The following is a 16,808-nucleotide window of genomic DNA, read 5'->3' as shown; positions in this document are numbered from 1 at the left end:
CTAAAACCAGACTGACATTCTTCAAGAATGTTCTGTGTGTTTAAAAAATAATTAAGCTGTGTAAAAACAAGTTTTTCTAAAATTTTGCTTAAAAATGGTAAGTTAGACACTGGTCTGTAATTGTTAAAATCATTAAAATCTAAATTGCTCTTCTTCAGCAGGGGCCTCACCACTGCAGCTTTAAAGGCAGTGGGAAAGACCCCTGATATGAACCCTGTGCCATAAACATGTGATCTCTATATGAACCGTGAAGTATGTTCTGTTTGTACGACGTACACAAATAAAAACTCTGTATCATATTATACAGAAACTGGTGTTTTTATTAAAAAAATAAAATAACAGCCAGAGGTACGTCAGTAATGCACTTCTGACACATTTGTCCAACATTAGGCGTCCGAAGGGCAGGTTTGAGCTCAATGTTTTAGTGTGAGAGTGAATCAAACGTACCATCACGTAGAATGTTCCATATGTGTGTACGAGCCTTCAACAAGTACTCAGTTAAATCCTCAGTCTCCTTGTCCAAAATCAGACCTGTACCGTCAATGTGCTCAGTATCTGAGCCGACAGACAAGTAACCACGAACTCCAGTACGGTTTTCCGTGGGCCATTTGCTAAAAAAAAGCTTAACTGACCAAGAGTTTTTATCCTAGACTGTTGAACTGAGAAAACTTTTAACTGAGAACAACCGTGTCACTACAAGGGTAGTGTGGGGGGAGGGGGAGAACAGAGAAGAGGGGGTGGGTGGTTGTTGCAGCTACTGTTTGTTTCTGTACTTCAACCAGCTCTGGACAGAGGAGAGGGAGGAGAGAGAGGGAGGAGAGAGGGAGGAGAGAGAGAGAGGGAGAAGAGAGAGAGGGAGGAGAGAGTGAGGAGAGAGAGAGGGAGGAGAGAGAGGGAGGAGAGAGTGGGAGGAGAGAGTGGGAGAAGAGAGGGAGGAGAGAGAGAGAGGAGAGAGAGGGAGGAGAGAGAGGGAGGAGAGAGAGTGTATATTCCGACCGACCAAGACACTGTTGGTCGGGGTGGTACAGCTCTGGACGGGGGAGTGGGAGGAGGGAGAGTGAGTCTACACTCTATGAACCATCTCACACTCTGAGGACTTCAGGGACCGGCCTCCTGCTGGTCCCAGAGTCAGGACTAAACATGGAGAATCAGTGTTTCATTTTCATGCAACTAAAACCTGGAACAATCTTCCTAAAGTTGTGAGACAGGCCTCGACTTTGCAGCTCAAATCAAGTCAAAATAAAATCAACATTTACAAAGTGATTTTTGTACAGATTTGTTGTATTTTACTCAGAGGAGGGTGAGTCTGTCGGACACAGAGACACTGAGGAGTCAGGATTGAGCCCAAACCCAGGGAGCAGAGTCTCAGTGACGGTGGTGTTGAAGGTGTGGAGGTGGGTCAGTTGGTCAGAGGAGACTGTGTAGAAGGACAGAGAGCCAGCAGGACAGTCCACAAACACTGAGACTGTCCCAGAAGAGGAGCGGGGCTGAGGGAGGAAGGTGTGTTTGTTATTATAATAAACAGAGAAACGACCTTCAGAACAGAACAGACTCCAGGACTGATCATTGCCTCCAAACCAACTGTCCTCACTGCCTCCTTTCCTTCTGATTCCTCTGTAAGACACTGATATATAAACCCTTCCACTCCACTGGACCTCCCAGTAACAGCGACCAGTCAGACCAGTGGAACACAGAATCTGAGCCCAGTGGTCAAATCTGTCCTGATGATCTGGATACGGCTGCTCCTCTTTCACATGTGTCACCTTCTTGTTGTTGTCAGACAGTTTGAGTTTTCTGTGAGCTGTGTTTGGATCCAGAGTGAGATCACAGAAATCTGATGGAGAGAAGACACAACACAGCAGCAGTTAGTCCCATGTGGAGACACACATTTAATTATAGTTTAATATGGGTCAATCTATTCATGAAAGATTTAAAGTCAAATATTTATGATGAATGTATTTTTATTATTATGATTTTGCTTGGTGCTCCTCCTTTGCTCCTCCTTTGCTCCAGCAGCAGTAGTTCTGATGGGGCTTGGTGCACACAGAGACATGTGGCTCTGTGTTTCAGGAGCTTGTTCACAGCTTCTGTCCTTTTGCCAGTGTTTGTGTGTCTGTTGTTGTTCTAGTGATGAGGAGGAGGCAGCAGAGGAGATCAGAGGAGAACAGGGGATTGGTTTAAATCCACTGTCTCCAGAAGAAGAATGAAGATCACTGTTGTGTTTGAGCTGAAACATGAGTGCAGTTACACAGCTCCAGACTGGACTCTTCAGGATCTGCTTCAGGAGTCAGTCGTGGACACAGCTGTGGACCTCACAGTCTGAGGCCACACAACTATATATATTCTATGTGAGGTCCATGGAGCATTTTATACATTTAAATAAGTGTCTGTTTCAAATTGAGTTAATTTAACACTTACACTTTCTGAGTCCTGGTGATAACCTCACAGCTCCAGCATGGTCCAGTCTGAAACACACGACATCAGACTGAAACACACGACATCAGACTGAAACACACGACATCAGACTGAAACACACGACATCAGACTGAAACACACGGCATCAGACTGAAACACAAGACATCAGACTGAAACAACAGACTGAAACACAAGACATCAGACTGAAACATCAGACTGAAACATGTGACATCAGACTGAAACACACGACATCAGACTGAAACACACGACATCAGACTGAAACACACGACATCAGACTGAAACACACAACATCAGACTGAAACACACAACATCAGACTGAAACACACGACATCAGACTGAAACACACGACATCAGACTGAAACACACGACATCAGACTGAAACACACGGCATCAGACTGAAACACAAGACATCAGACTGAAACAACAGACTGAAACACAAGACATCAGACTGAAACATCAGACTGAAACATGTGACATCAGACTGAAACACACGACATCAGACTGAAACACACGACATCAGACTGAAACACACGACATCGGACTGAAACAACAGACTGAAACACAAGACATCAGACTGAAAGATCAGACTGAAACACGTGACATCAGACTGAAACACACGACATCAGACTGAAACACAAGACATCAGACTGAAACACAAGACATCAGACTGAAAGATCAGATTGAAACACGTGACATCAGACTGAAACACACGACATCAGACTGAAACACAAGACATCAGACTGAAACACAAGACATCTGACTGAAACACTCGGCATCAGACTGAAACATCAGACGGAAACACATGACATCAGACTGAAACACATGAACTGACTGAAACACACGACATCAGACTGAAACACACGACATCAGAATGAAACACATGACATCAGACTGAAACACACGACATCAGACTGAAACACACGACATCAGACTGAAACACATGAACTCAGACTGAAACACATGACATGAGACTGAAACATCATTCAGAAACACATGAAATCAGTCTGAAATATGAAGTTGTTTTTAAATATCATTTTAATGGTGCGTTCACACCGAGGTGGTGAGTTCACATGCAAAGTGGACATCTATGGTGGATGTGCGTCTTGGTGTGCGTTTTTAAATTTGGTCCAAACCTGAGAGTGTCCAGTGCGCAGTGGGGGTCCTCCTGTAGAGCAGACAGGAGCTTTACTCCTGTGTCTCCTGGATGGTTGTAGCTGAGGTCCAGTTCTCTCAGATGAGAGGGGTTGGACCTCAGAGCTGAGGCCAGAGAAGCACAGCCTTCCTCTGAGACCAGACAACCTGACAGTCTGAGGACACATATTATTGGAATCAGTCAATTCATTAGTAAGAGTCAACCTAATTAGACAAATAAAAAGTACCATATATGTTACTTTTAACAAATGTTATTTTCCAATGCAACTACCATGTAACAATAATAATAATAGTGAGTAGTAATAATAGTAATATTAATAATAGTAAGAACAGTGAGTTATTTTAACTCCTCTGACCTAAGCTGTTCCAGTTTACAGTGAGGACTCTTCAGACCAACAGACAACATCTCCAGCCCTGAGTCCTTCAGGTCGTTGTGACTGAGATCCAGGACTCTCAGACTAGAGGACTGGGAGCTGAGGACTGAGGCCAGAGCTTCACAGCTTCTCTCTGACAGGTTACAGCTGCTCAGTCTGGAGAGAGAAAACATTGTTCATGTAGAAGTTGAATCAAACCATCCTCTGTTAAACAAAGGTTACTCACAGAGCTTTGTTGGAGGCCTTGACCACTGGCAGCAGCCTCAGGAGAGCCTCCTCTGAAGCAAAGTATTTTCTCAGCTCAAATTGGTCCAGAACATCTTCTGATGACAGTAAGATGAAGGCCAGAGCTGACCACTGAGCAGGAGACATTTTAGCTTTAGACAGATGTCCTGAACTCAAGAACCATTGGATCTGATTCACCAGAGAGCGCTCATTCAGCTCATTCAGACAGTGGAGCAGGTTGATGCTCCTCTCTGCAGACACATCCTCACTTAGCTTCTTCTTGATGTACTCAGCTGTTTTCTGACTGGTCTGGGAGCTACTTCCTGTCTGTGTCAACAGACCTTGTAGATGGCTCTGATTGGTCGACAGTGAAAGACCCAGGAGGAAGCGGAGGAGCAGGTCCAGGTGTCCATTTGGACTCTGCAAGGCCTGGTCCACAGCTGACTGGTAAATTTCCACTGATGTTTGTTTCTCTGAGAACAGGTTGATCCCAGTGTTGATGAAGGTCTGATGGATGTGAAGAGCAGCCAGAAACTCTTGCACACTCAGATGGATGAAGCAGTAGACCTTGTCCTGGTACAGGCCTTGCTCCTCGATAAAGACCTGTGTGAACACTCCAGAGCACACTGAGGCCTCTGCAGCGTCCAGCCCACACTCGTTTAGGTCACACTCGTAGAAGATCAGGTTTCCTTTCTGCAGCTGCTCAAAAGCCAGTTTTCCCAGAGACTCCACCATCTTCCTGGTCTCTGGAGTCCAATGTGGGTCTGTCTCAGATCTTCCTTCATACTTGCTGTTCTTGACTTTGGCCTGAACCACCAGGAAGTGGATGTACATCTGAGTCAAGGTCCTGGGCAGCTCTCCTCTGTCTCTGCTTTTCAACACATGCTCCAGGACTGTGGCAGCGATCCAGCAGAAGATTGGCATGTAGCACATGATGTGGAGACTTCTGGACATCTTGATGTGGGAGATGATTTTGTCGGCCTCATCTCTGAACCTCTTCCTGAAGTACTGCTCCTTCTGCAGATCAGTGAACCCTCTGACCTCTGTCACCATGGAGACACACTCAGCAGGGATCTGATTGGCCGCCGCGGGTCGTGTGGTTATCCAGATACGAGCGGAGGGAAGCAGGCTCCCCCTGATGAGGTTTACCAGCAGCACGTGCAGTGAGGTGGACTCTGTGGGGTCAGTCAGGGCCTTGGTTTTGGTGAAGTCCAGAGGAAGTCTGCACTCGTCCAGACCATCAAAGATGAAGAGCACCTGGAGGTGTTCAAAGCTGCAGAGTTCTGTTTGTGTTTGACTAAAGAAGTGATCAACAAGTGTCACCAAGCTGAAGCTTCTCTCCTTCAGCACATTGAGTGCTCTGAAAGTGAACGGGAACAGCAGCTGTATGTCCCGGTTGGCTTTGCCTTCGGCCCAGTCCAGACTGAACTTCTGAGTGAGCACTGTTTTCCCGATGCCAGCCACTCCCTTTGTCAGCACTGTTCTGATTGGTCCATGTGTGTGAGCTGGGCCTTTAAACATGTCTTCACATTTGATGGTTGTCTCTGCTGGGTCTTTCCTGGAGGCTGTTTCCATGTGTCTGACCTCATGTTCCTGGTTGACCTCTGAAGACCCTCCCTCTGTGATGTAGAGCTCTGTGTAGATCTGATTCAGAAGGGTGGGGTTTCCTGCTTTAGTGATGCCCTCAAACACACACTCAAACTTCTGCTGCAGGTTAGACTTCAGTTTACGCCGATAAATTCCAGAATAAGTCCCTGAATTAAGACAACAGATACAGGCCTGAGTCTCAGAGAATACAAAACGACTGTGAGCACCTTGTTAAATGTGTTAAATGGTCCTACTGCTCCTCAGACGCTCAGCCAGCTCCTTCTGCTTCATCCTCCTCAGGAAGTTCAGTGTGATCTTCAGAACAGCCTCACTGCTGCTCCTCTGCTCTTCATCCTCATCCTCCTCTGGCTCTAAGCATTCTGGGTAATCTGTGCTGAGAACCTTGTGGAGCTTCTTCAGCTCCTTCTGGACAAAAGTGAAGATGTCCTCCTCCAGAAGCTGAACAGACACATTATAAACAACACAAATGCAGTCAGTGTCAGATCTGTGTGGAACAAGTTCTCATTCATCTGAACATTTACAAACTTTAGTGACAGACCTTAAATATGGAGTCCAGCTGTGTCTGATGGTGCTGACCACTGGAGACCTCTGGACCCTGCTGCTCCACTCTGTGAGAGAGACTCATCAAACACTTATGTTCATTTCATTTGTTTTATTCAACACTGGTGGAAACTCACGGCTCTGTGGCATAAGCAGGTGGCTGTCGCATAGACCTGTCACTCCTGAGGGACTCACAGATTGGACCAGGTTCAGACGGAGGATGTTTCTGGTGGATCCTGAGACACAGGAGAAAACACACTTCAGTCAGAGTGACTCTTCTTTGCACTTGTGTTCACCTCACTCCAGAATCCATCATAACATACAATGACAACAGAGACTGTTTTTATAAAGTTGTCATTAAGATTGTCCACATTGTTCACTATAGTGTTACCGGGAGTATACTGTAGGGGTCGCTGCAGTCACATTCTGTTCTCTACATACACTCTGTACTGCACATGTTCTGGTCCACTGATAATAAATATCTTGTGTTTATTACAAATGGACTGGTTATTGTGAACACATCAATGTCACAGGTGGGAAACATCACAAACACTGAAAAGACAATGAAGACAGCTGGAGCCAGGAAAACTAAAGAAAGAAATGTGTCATACCTGTGTCATGTGTCACATCTGAACATCTGACATGAGCCACATGAACCATCTCACATAAGGAGGACCTCAGGGACCTGTAACTTGCTGGAGTCCTTCTGTAGACCTGGTTTAGTCCTGGTTTAGTCCTGGTGTAGTCCTGGTTTAGTCCTGGTTTAGTCCTGGTTTAGTCCTGGTTTAGTCCTGGTGTAGTCCTGGTTTAGTCCTGGTTTAGTCCTGGTTTCAGTCCTGGTTTAGTCCTGGTTTAATTCTGGTTTACTCCTGGTTTGTCCTGGTTTGTCCTGGTTTAGTCCTGGTTTAGTCCTGGTTTAGTCCTGGTTTAGTCCTGTTTTAGTCCTGGTTTAGTCCTGCTTTCTTTCCTGGTTTCAGTCCTGGTTTAGTCCTGGTATAGTCCTGGTTTAGTCCTGGTTTCAGTCCTGGTTTGGTTCTGGTTTACTCCTGGTTTAGTACTAGTTTAGTTCTGGCTTAGTCCTGGTTTAGTCCTGGTTTAGTCCTGGTTTAGTTTCTTCCTGAAGATGTCACTCAGGCCTCTGCTCTGACAGTGTTTAAATCCAGACTCAAATGGTTCTGTTTATCTGCTGTGACTGAGAGGTTTTATTCAGCTCTACACTTTTATGATGATTATTTGTTTTGTTTTATTGTGAGTTTAATGTCTTTCTTATTCTGTAAAGCTTTTTGAGTGACTTTGTGTATAAATTGTGTTATAATAAACTTCAAACAAAAGTCAGTTTATTTCTTCCTTTTCCTGAAATAAGTTTGTCGACTGTTGTCTCTTTTCAGAGTCCATTTTAATTCCAGTTTCAAATAAAAAGTGTCTCTGTTGGAGAAACACAGTGGTTAAAGTCATGTGACTTGAGCAGGTCCAGTGGGCCTGGACTAGGATCTCTAGGATCAGATGACACTCAGGGCCAGACCGTCCGCGTGTAAACGTGGATGTTCCAGCTCAAGTTTGTATCCTGTTACCTGCCTACTCGTGTCTTACTGGATTTTGCTGTTTCCCAGATTCCTGCTCTCGCTCGCTCCTGCTCCTGACTCTGCACTCCAGCTCCGGTACAGTCCACTCCTCATCTTCGCCTCCTGTCCTGTCTTGGTCTCCGGCCTGCTTCTCGTCTCCTGCCCTGGCTCTCGCTCTCTGGATTACTCCTGTCCAGTTCCCCCTGGTCTCGTCTCCGGTCCTGTCCCGCTCCGGCCCTGGCTGTCTCTGTGTCTGCTCCAGACTACCCCCGCTTGGCTTGCTCTGTTCCTGAGTCCGATCCTGTCTTCGTCTGGTCCTGGTGTTCCCCGTTTCTGCTCAACACTCCACACGCCTGGTTCGCCTCTCGTGTGTTTAATGAACTATTGACTCATATTATTTCACAAACTGTTAATAAACACTGTAAAATTGCCCAGAGTCTGCATTCCTTGGTCCGCTCCTGTACCTGCCGTTACGACAAGAAGCACAGGAGCTCCACAGGGCTGTGTACTTTCTACCCTGCTCTTCTCCCTGTACACCAACTGCTGCACCTCCAGCCACGACTCCATCAAACTGGTTAAGTTTGCGGATGACACCACCCTCATTGGACTCATCTCGGACAGCGATGAGTCTGCCTACAGGAGGGAGGTGGACCGGCTGGTGTCCTGGTGCAGCAGCAACAACCTGGAGCTTAATGCCCAGAAGACAGTGGAGATGATTGTGGACTTCAGGAAAGTCACAGCCCCCCTGCCTCCCCTCACCCTGACGGACTCCCCCATCACCACTGTGGACTCTTTCCGCTTCCTGGGCACCTGCATCACCCAGGATCTCAAGTGGGAGCCAACCATCAGCTCCCTCATCAAGAAAGCCCAGCAGAGGATGTTCCACCTGCGGCAGCTGAGGAAACGCAAGCTGCCGGTCCAGATGATGGTGCAGTTTTACACGTCCATCATTGAGTCCATCCTCACCTCCTCCATCACTGTGTGGTTCACTGGGGCCAGGGACAGACAGAGACTGCAGCACATTGTGCCTCTGCTGAGAAGGTGATTGGCTGCTCCTTCCATCTCTACAGGACCTGTCTCCAGGACTCGGGGGGAGCAGGCCGTAGAGCAGCTGACACTTCACCCTGGACATGGACTATTTGAGCCACTTCCCTCTGGCAGGAGGCTACGGTCCATTGGGACCAGAACCTCTCGTCATAAGAACAGTTTGTTCCCCTCTGCAGTTTGTCTCATGAACACTTTATAATATCTGCACTAAACTGGACACTTTATAACACCGGTCACTTTAATAAGTCATGTCTGTTGTTCTGATGCTGCTGTTGTACATATTTTCTACCTTTAAGTATTTTAATTGATTTTTAAGCATATATTTTTAACTTTGTGCATGCCCGTATTTGTATTTATTCAGTGTGTTTTATGTTTTATGTTGCACTTTATCACCGAAGTAAGTTCCTAGTTTGTGAACTGTGTTCACAAATGATGGCAATAAAAGGATTCTGATTCTGATTCTGACTCTGAAGGACTTTTGTAGGACAAACACATAAGTGTGTTGCATTTCCTGCTGCTGAGACGAGCATGAAGTTCCTCCTCACAGTCACAGAGGTCATCTGCAGCTCTCACACTTATGTTGAGTTTAACAAAAAAACAAGTCCATATCATTCTAAAAAGACTGAACATAAAGTCCTGACATTATGAGGTGAGTCTGACTTACTCTGCACCATCTTCTCTTTTAAAATAAATTGCTTGTTCCATAGAGTGATCACTCTTGAATGAGACGCCTCTGGCCTCAGGAGCAGGTCTGTGGACACAGATGGAGCAGTGACTTTAGTCTGAGCTCTGACATGGAGAACAGTGGTGGAGTGTTAGTGATCCTCTCTTACCTGTGAGCTTTTATAGAGGGAGGGGCTCCGTCCTCTCTGGTCTCTCTCTGATCCATGCTCAGTCCAGGTTCATGTGATCTCAGACCCTCAGGAGGAGCCGACGCATGAAGCCACTGCAAAAAGTCCACAGCAAAAAGTCCACTGCAAAAAGTCCACAGCAAAAAGTCCACAGCAAAAAGTCCACAGCAAAAAGTCCACTGCAAAAAGTCCACTGCAAAAAGTCCACTCTAAAATCAAACATATGTCAGTCAAACTTATGTAAACATGAAAATCCAGACAATATTTTCTACGACTCAAACAGACCTCACAACTGGATATAGCAGAAATAAAGAGAAATAAAATATACCACTTAAAAAGTAATGAAATATTAAACCATTACAAATGAAAAAAGTCACAGAATGAACCAAAAGACACGAACAAAAACAAAGAAAGTCTCATTTTAGTTGAATCCACAGCCCAAAAGTCCAGATCAGTGCCAGAAAATGAAACAAAAGTCAAACAAGGACTAAACCAGGACTAACCCAGGACTAAACCAGGACTAAACCGGGACTAAACCGGGACTAAACCGGGACTAAACCAGGATTAAACCAGGACTAAACCAGGACTAAACCAGGTCTAAACCAGGACTAAACCAGGACTAAACCAGGTCTAAACCAGGACTAAACCAGGACTAAACCAGGACTCAACAAGGACTAAACCAGGACTAAACCAGGTCTAAACCAGGTCTAAACCAAGACTAAACCAGGACTAAACCAGGACTAAACCAGGACTAAACCAGGACTAAACCAGGACTAAACCAGGACTAAACCGGGACTAAACCAGGACTAAACCAGGACTAAACCAGGACTTGTTCCAGATGAATCAAACATTTGTTCTGGAGTTTTCTCTTGATGAACTCCAGACAAACTGGCACAGCCCTTGGGCAAGACACTTGAAACATAAACATAAAGAGACAGTGTGGTGTAAAACAGTAAAGGCTCAAATACACAGAGGCACATTTGGACTCACAGGTTGGTGGTTCTATTCCCGTGTGTTTCCATGTGGACTCAGAACAGAGAAATAAACCTGACATTACTCAGAGCTTTAAAGATCAACTCCTTCCATCACTGCTGCTGTCTGGACCTGTCCTGGACCTGGACTTTGGACTCTGTGGACTTGATGAGGTCAGACTCTGAGATGTTCATCTCATGGGATTTTTTGTGACTCGAGCCGAGAACTCGCATTATTACAACAAATGTGTGTGTTTCATCAGACACATGTGACTCTTCTGTGTTAAATATGATTGTTTTATATAATGTTTGACGTCTGAAACTCGACTATAGCGACACAATAATAAAATATGAATGATTAACCTTCATCAGCCTCTGGAGGATCACAGTCCAACATCTTTACTGTTTGTCAGAGATCTCAGGAGACACTTTATATCAAACCTTTGACCTGTGACTGGGAACATAAACCAACAACAGCCTCATGTCCCAAAGTCTTTGACACTTCTCTGTATCAACTAGAAAAAACAAAAGATGATTTTGTACTCAATGAAAAGTAAAAAGTACACATTAAAAATACTACTAAGTGTACTATTTACTTTTGAACAGATTGTGAGCTGCGTTTTTGATCAGTATTTGAAACATGTCAAAGCACAATCTGCATATTCTGAGCTGTGTCCAATCAGAGCAGGCGATGCAGTGATGTGTTTGTTTATAAAGGAGCAGATACAGAGGTGAGACAGACGTGGATCAGGACCAGTGGGACTTGTGCTGTACTCACTACTCATAGGATTTGAAATGTAACTGAGTACAATTACATGGAGACAATTACAATTACAAGTACCACTCAAAAAAACACAGACACAGCATAAAAACTGCACAAACTGAAGTGTTTTCTCAGACTGAAGTGAGTCAAGTCCAAGTTCAAATCTAAGTGAAGCTAAAGTTAAAAGTTGAGTGTATTCTAAATGTAAAACAGGTGAATCTCGCTGAGTATGACCTGAAAATATGACTCAGTGACACATGAGAAGAGTCTGACACCATAAAACTAGGATTATACAAAGAATGTGTTCAAAAAGACACTCAAGTGACTGTGACACAAGTCAAAATAAGTCATTATTACCTCAGACAAACAGTCCAACACCTCCAGAGTCTGTGAGCCTCCTCTGCTCCTCTTCTGATTCTCCTCTGCTCCTCCTCTTCTCCTCTTGTGTCTGTTCCTCTCTCTACAGTAGTGCAGTCGTCGTGATCTGCCCAGGGTCAAAGTCTGGGTGAACAGCAGGTTAATCTATAACTGTTTTATGGGTGTGGAGTGAATAAATGGTCCATTGTAAACCGCCCTGAGAACAGTGAACACAGAATGTTCCTTAAAATGGAATTAAACCTACTGTATATATTTGCACTGTAGCCAGGCTGACAAACTGCCACAGCACAGTTGAACCCTCAACCCCTGCTACTCTTAGCTGCAGTTACTTTAAGTTTTTTTAACAGCAAAATCACAACCATTAGAGATCATTGAAAAGAGATTATTCCAACAGTTTGTCGTGAGCAAAAAACTAGTGTCCCACATAAACCCACCAGTGATACTAGACGGGTTTACTACTGTCCACCAAGAGAACAGCCTTTATGTCCTCACAAACATCAGTGTGTATGTGAGACTCCTCCTGTCCTTAATATAAGAAATACCTCATTAGAAAATGTCCCCCAGTCCTTCAAATATGCAGTGATTAAAACACTTAAAACTCATCTTGAACCTGATCTGTGCCAACTATAAACACATCTCTTACTTCATATATTTAATGTCTTGTGTGTGTATATAAAAAGTAGAAGGTAGTAAAAATACATGTCAAATAAAAACAGAGCCCTGACCCCCTCACCGTGAGTAAAATGTGTTCTAGCCTGTGTCCTAAATGTAACACATGTAAATCTCACACAGGTTCTTATTTTCACATGTTTTGGGAGTGTAATCATTTAAGAGAGTTCTGGAATTTAATACACGACTTTACTGTTAAAAAATGCTAAAAAAAAATCCCTTAAGATGTCTCCTTTTAGAAGTCTGTTTGGTGTAGAATATGATATAGAAATGAATCCAACGCTACAGAAACAACTGGGGATCATATCATATTTATCAAAAAATGTCTTCTACTAAACTGGAAAACAGACAATCCTCCTACATTTGGAATATTTAGACAAATTCTACTTGATACGTCTCATTTACAGTATCAAACGTACGCATTAAAACATAGGACGGACCTGTACAATGTTTATGGGGGTGCCTTATTGACCTCTGACCTCTCAAATGTGGTAAGACAAACTCCACACTAGAAATAATGTAATATTAAAGTAATGAATGTGAAGAGAGGGGGGCAGACTGAGGATGTGTGTCTAAACTTTGCAACTAACAATTATTATAGAAGTCAACAAGTCAGGGATTGTGTTTTTTGTTATTTTTCTTATTTCAAAATCAAATGTTTCAATAATAATGTCCTCCTCATAAACTCTATATAAATGGATCTCTTCAAAGTCTGACCTCTCTGCTCCAAACCTCATGTTTTTAGTGACACATTTATACAAGTCCTGAACTCAAGAGAAATGCATTCACTTTAATACTGTGTGAAGTGTCCCTCTTATTCCAGGGCATCAGGGACAAAGAGCGGCCCTGTTTAACCTGTGGGAAGAATCGGACTGTTTGGGACATGATGGATATTTGGATCTGGCCTTGTTTCCATGTTGGATATTTTAAGACATCGTTGGAATCTTACAGGTCAAACGTCCAGAGTGTCCCTTTATGTGCACAATGCTCAGTAGCCTATAGGTGGCAGCACTGTGTTGTTTTTATTGCTGTATTTCCTGTTCTGACGGAAACAAAGCCCGATGTTTTGGCTTTTAGTTTCACTTTATATATTACTTAAAGGTACAGTTTGTAACTTTTCTGATGAAGGGTCCATCACCTGCCTGTGGTATTATAGTTCTGCCTAGAATGTTCCCCAGTGCGGCATTAAACCCATCTATCCACAAGACAAGCAGGACAAGTGACAGGTCAGCTCTATGGAGAAACACATGCTTTTCAGGGTATTTTTGAAATGGGTCAGTATAATGCCATACTGTGGAATGTTTCAGACTAAGCAATATCATCTCAATGGACACAGGGAGGTGGCAAATCACTCACCAGAAAAGTTACATAGTAGAACTTTAAGGAAGTCACATTCAAACCAGATCAAAATAGCCAGAGTATTGGATAAAGGTTGACCATGTAACTTTTCTGGTGGGCTCTCCTCTCCACAGATCTGAATGCCATACTGTGGAACATTCAATAACAAGGAGATGAGCAGGTGATGGACCCTTTACCAGAAAAGTGACATTTTGCACCTTAAAAGTCACTTCTTCTTCCAACATTAGTTCTGTCGAGTGTTATTTCTATATCACATTTAAAACTTGTTCAGTCGACGACAGAGCGTCACATAAAACAGAAACAGACGAGACGCAGGAACAGAAGAAGAAAACACCAACATATCCTGTCCAAAGAGGATTAAATGCCAGGGAGAAGAGGCGGCTTTTTGCCAAACTGTGAGTAGCACAGAAGTCCAATAACAAAACACTGCTCGGGTTCAGATCATGGAGGTCGCTCTTCCCAATCACTCCCCTCCAGGTGTCACTGTCATGACCCACATGGAGCTGAAGTCCCCCAGGAGAACAACAGAGTCCCTGGTCGGTGCACTGTCTAGTACCCCTCCCAGGGACTCCAAGAAGGCCGGGTACTCTGCACTGCTGTTTGGCCCGTGGCTGACACAACAGTGAGAGACCTGTCCCCAACCCGAAGGTGCAGGGACGCGACCCTCTCGTTCACCGGAGTGAACCCCAACATGAGGCGGCTGAGCTGTGGGGCAATGAGCCAGCCCAGTCCAGCCCCTCTGGAAGAGTTGGGTTCCAGACCCAAGCTGTGCACGGAGGCGAGACCAACTATATCTCACTCAACATCCTGCACAAGCTCAGGCTCCTTCCCCCCCAGCGAGGTGACCAGGTGTTTGTGAACGAGTCTTTTAAACGATTCCTTAATGTGAGCAGATAGAACCGGATCTAATTTTTGAAAAGAGCCGAATCTTTTTCTTGCTGGTTTTTATACATTTTTACACTTATTAACCCTGATCAACACAAGAATCGACTCAGAGGCGGAGCAGGAGACACGAGGGACAGATCTGAGCACAAAAACACAGTGTGGATCATAAAAACAATGAGCTGTGGTTATTTCTCTGTGATTAGTTTGTCGTCACATTGAGTTCTCACTTTGGCTTCTGTCGTATAAAAACATAAAGAACTTTTTTTTTTTTTTATCGTTTTATATGAACAGATCCAAAATGATTCACAGCCAAAAGTCCCATCTCTGCTGCATCAGGCTGTGACTGAGGACAGAAGACTAAGGACTAAGGACTAAGGAGTAAGGACTGAGGGCTGAAGGTGCAGCTTCTCAGGGTCAGGAGGAATTATTTACAATTGTCTGTTCTGTCTGTGTTTCACCACTAGATGCCACATATTTTTGTTTTTTTGTCAAATTATAATCTCTGTGACATCAGAGTTTTTTGTCCTGTTGTTGGTTTTCAGGTTTAGACTGTGATGATGTCCTACTCCCACATGGGGGCGCCACAGACACTTCCCTGTTACACTGTACTCCCCAGAACAGTCTCTGCTCTCAGGCAGTTTTACACTTTTTTCAATCACAAATTTCAAAACTTCAGCCTTTAAAATTTCAAGCCTGAGATCAAAACTCCAGAACACTTTTTGCACAACCTAAAATGTAACGACAAAATGAAGAGATTTTACAGAGAAGCAGCAGAAACCACCAAGAAAAACACTTTAAAACACTGAGGTCCAAGTGTGAGCCGTGGGCTCCTGCAGTGTGTGGTTTTGTGTTGTTTTGTGTTGCTTTGTTGTTGTTTTGTGTTGTTTTGTGTTGTTTTGTGTTGTCTTTGTTGCATTAAGGAGCCACAGGACACAGAGGGAACTTTCTGAATCACTCTGTGTTTAATCTGCTTTACAATTAAACATTTATTAAACTTTATTCCAAACAAACTCCCTGATCCACTCGGCCTCTGAACCAAACCTGTTCAAGTCCAAACTGATCCTCAGACTTTGCTCAGTCGCTTTTTCTTTTCAAACCATCAGAGAATCAGCTCCAGACTCTGAAACTGTCTGTAGATTTGAATCATTTTACTTGAACTTTACATAATCAAACATCAGCGTTTCCGAGGTAGCCACGAACTCCAGTACGGTTTTCCGTGGGCCATTTGCTAAAAAAAGTTTTAACTGACCAAGAGTTTTTATCCTAGACTGTTGAACTGAGAACGTTTAACTGAGAACAACCGTGTCACTACAAGGGTAGTGTGGGGGGAGGGGGAGAAAAGAGAAGAGGGGGTGGGTGGTTGTTGCAGCTACTGTTTGTTTCTGTACTCCAACCAGCTCTGGACAGAGGAGTGGGAGGAGAGAGAGGGAGGAGAGAGTGGGAGGAGAGAGAGGGAGGAGAGAGTGGGAGGAGAGAGAGGGAGGAGAGAGAGGGAGGAGAGAGAGGGAGGAGAGAGAGTGGGAGGAGAGAGAGGGAGGAGAGAGAGGGAGGAGAGAGAGTGGGAGGAGAGAGTGGGAGGAGAGAGTGGGAGGAGAGAGAGTGGGAGGAGAGAGGGAGGAGAGAGAGTGGGAGGGGAGAGAGTGTCTATTCCGACCGACCAAGACACTGTTGGTCGGGGTGGTACAGCTCTGGACGGGGGAGTGGGAGGAGGGAGAGTGAGTCTACACTCTATGAACCATCTCACACTCTGAGGACTTCAGGGACCGGCCTCCTGCTGGTCCCAGAGTCAGGACTAAACATGGAGAATCAGGATTTCATTTTCATGCAACTAAAACCTGGAACAATCTTCCTGAAGTTGTGAGACAGGCCTCGACTTTGACACTGTTTAAATCCAGGCTCAAAACGGTTCTGTTTATCTGGACGTAGGATCGAAAGGTTTGTACTCGACACTCTTCTGCTTTAGTGTTAATTTTATGATGATTATTTGT

At 44.4% G+C, this 16,808-nt stretch overlaps 1 protein-coding gene across 1 annotated transcript; it reads right to left on the bottom strand.

Moving 5' to 3' along the window:
• Window positions 1-926: 926 nt before the first annotated feature.
• Window positions 927-11,954, bottom strand: LOC117392561 (NLR family CARD domain-containing protein 3-like). The gene is made up of 11 exons (XM_033990657.2): window positions 11,887-11,954; window positions 9,778-10,004; window positions 9,609-9,695; window positions 6,473-6,571; window positions 6,334-6,403; window positions 6,029-6,233; window positions 4,189-5,941; window positions 3,945-4,118; window positions 3,570-3,743; window positions 2,419-2,465; window positions 927-1,834 (listed from the first exon to the last, which is right to left on the bottom strand). Exons 2-11 carry the CDS (start codon window positions 9,831-9,833, stop codon window positions 1,287-1,289), a joined length of 3,213 nt encoding a protein of 1,070 aa, XP_033846548.1. The 5' UTR covers window positions 9,834-10,004; window positions 11,887-11,954; the 3' UTR covers window positions 927-1,286.
• Window positions 11,955-16,808: the final 4,854 nt, after the last annotated feature.

The sequence above is a fragment of the Periophthalmus magnuspinnatus genome, chromosome 3 (assembly GCF_009829125.3).
Source record: "Periophthalmus magnuspinnatus isolate fPerMag1 chromosome 3, fPerMag1.2.pri, whole genome shotgun sequence".
Taxonomy (NCBI): domain Eukaryota; kingdom Metazoa; phylum Chordata; class Actinopteri; order Gobiiformes; family Gobiidae; genus Periophthalmus; species Periophthalmus magnuspinnatus.
Note: the sequence above shows the minus strand (reverse complement) of the source record. Positions and strands in the feature narration are given on the sequence as shown.

Bases quoted from the DNA above. Each gene is read 5' to 3' on its own strand.
- LOC117392561 (XM_033990657.2), bottom strand. From the start codon at position 9,833: ATGGATCAGAGAGAGACCAGAGAGGACGGAGCCCCTCCCTCTATAAAA. The intron at 4,119-4,188 runs GTGAGTAACCTT...TTCTCTCTCCAG, and splicing joins AAGGCCTCCAACAAAGCTCT to ACTGAGCAGCTGTAACCTGT. The intron at 3,744-3,944 runs GTCAGAGGAGTT...ATGTGTCCTCAG, and splicing joins TGTAAACTGGAACAGCTTAG to ACTGTCAGGTTGTCTGGTCT.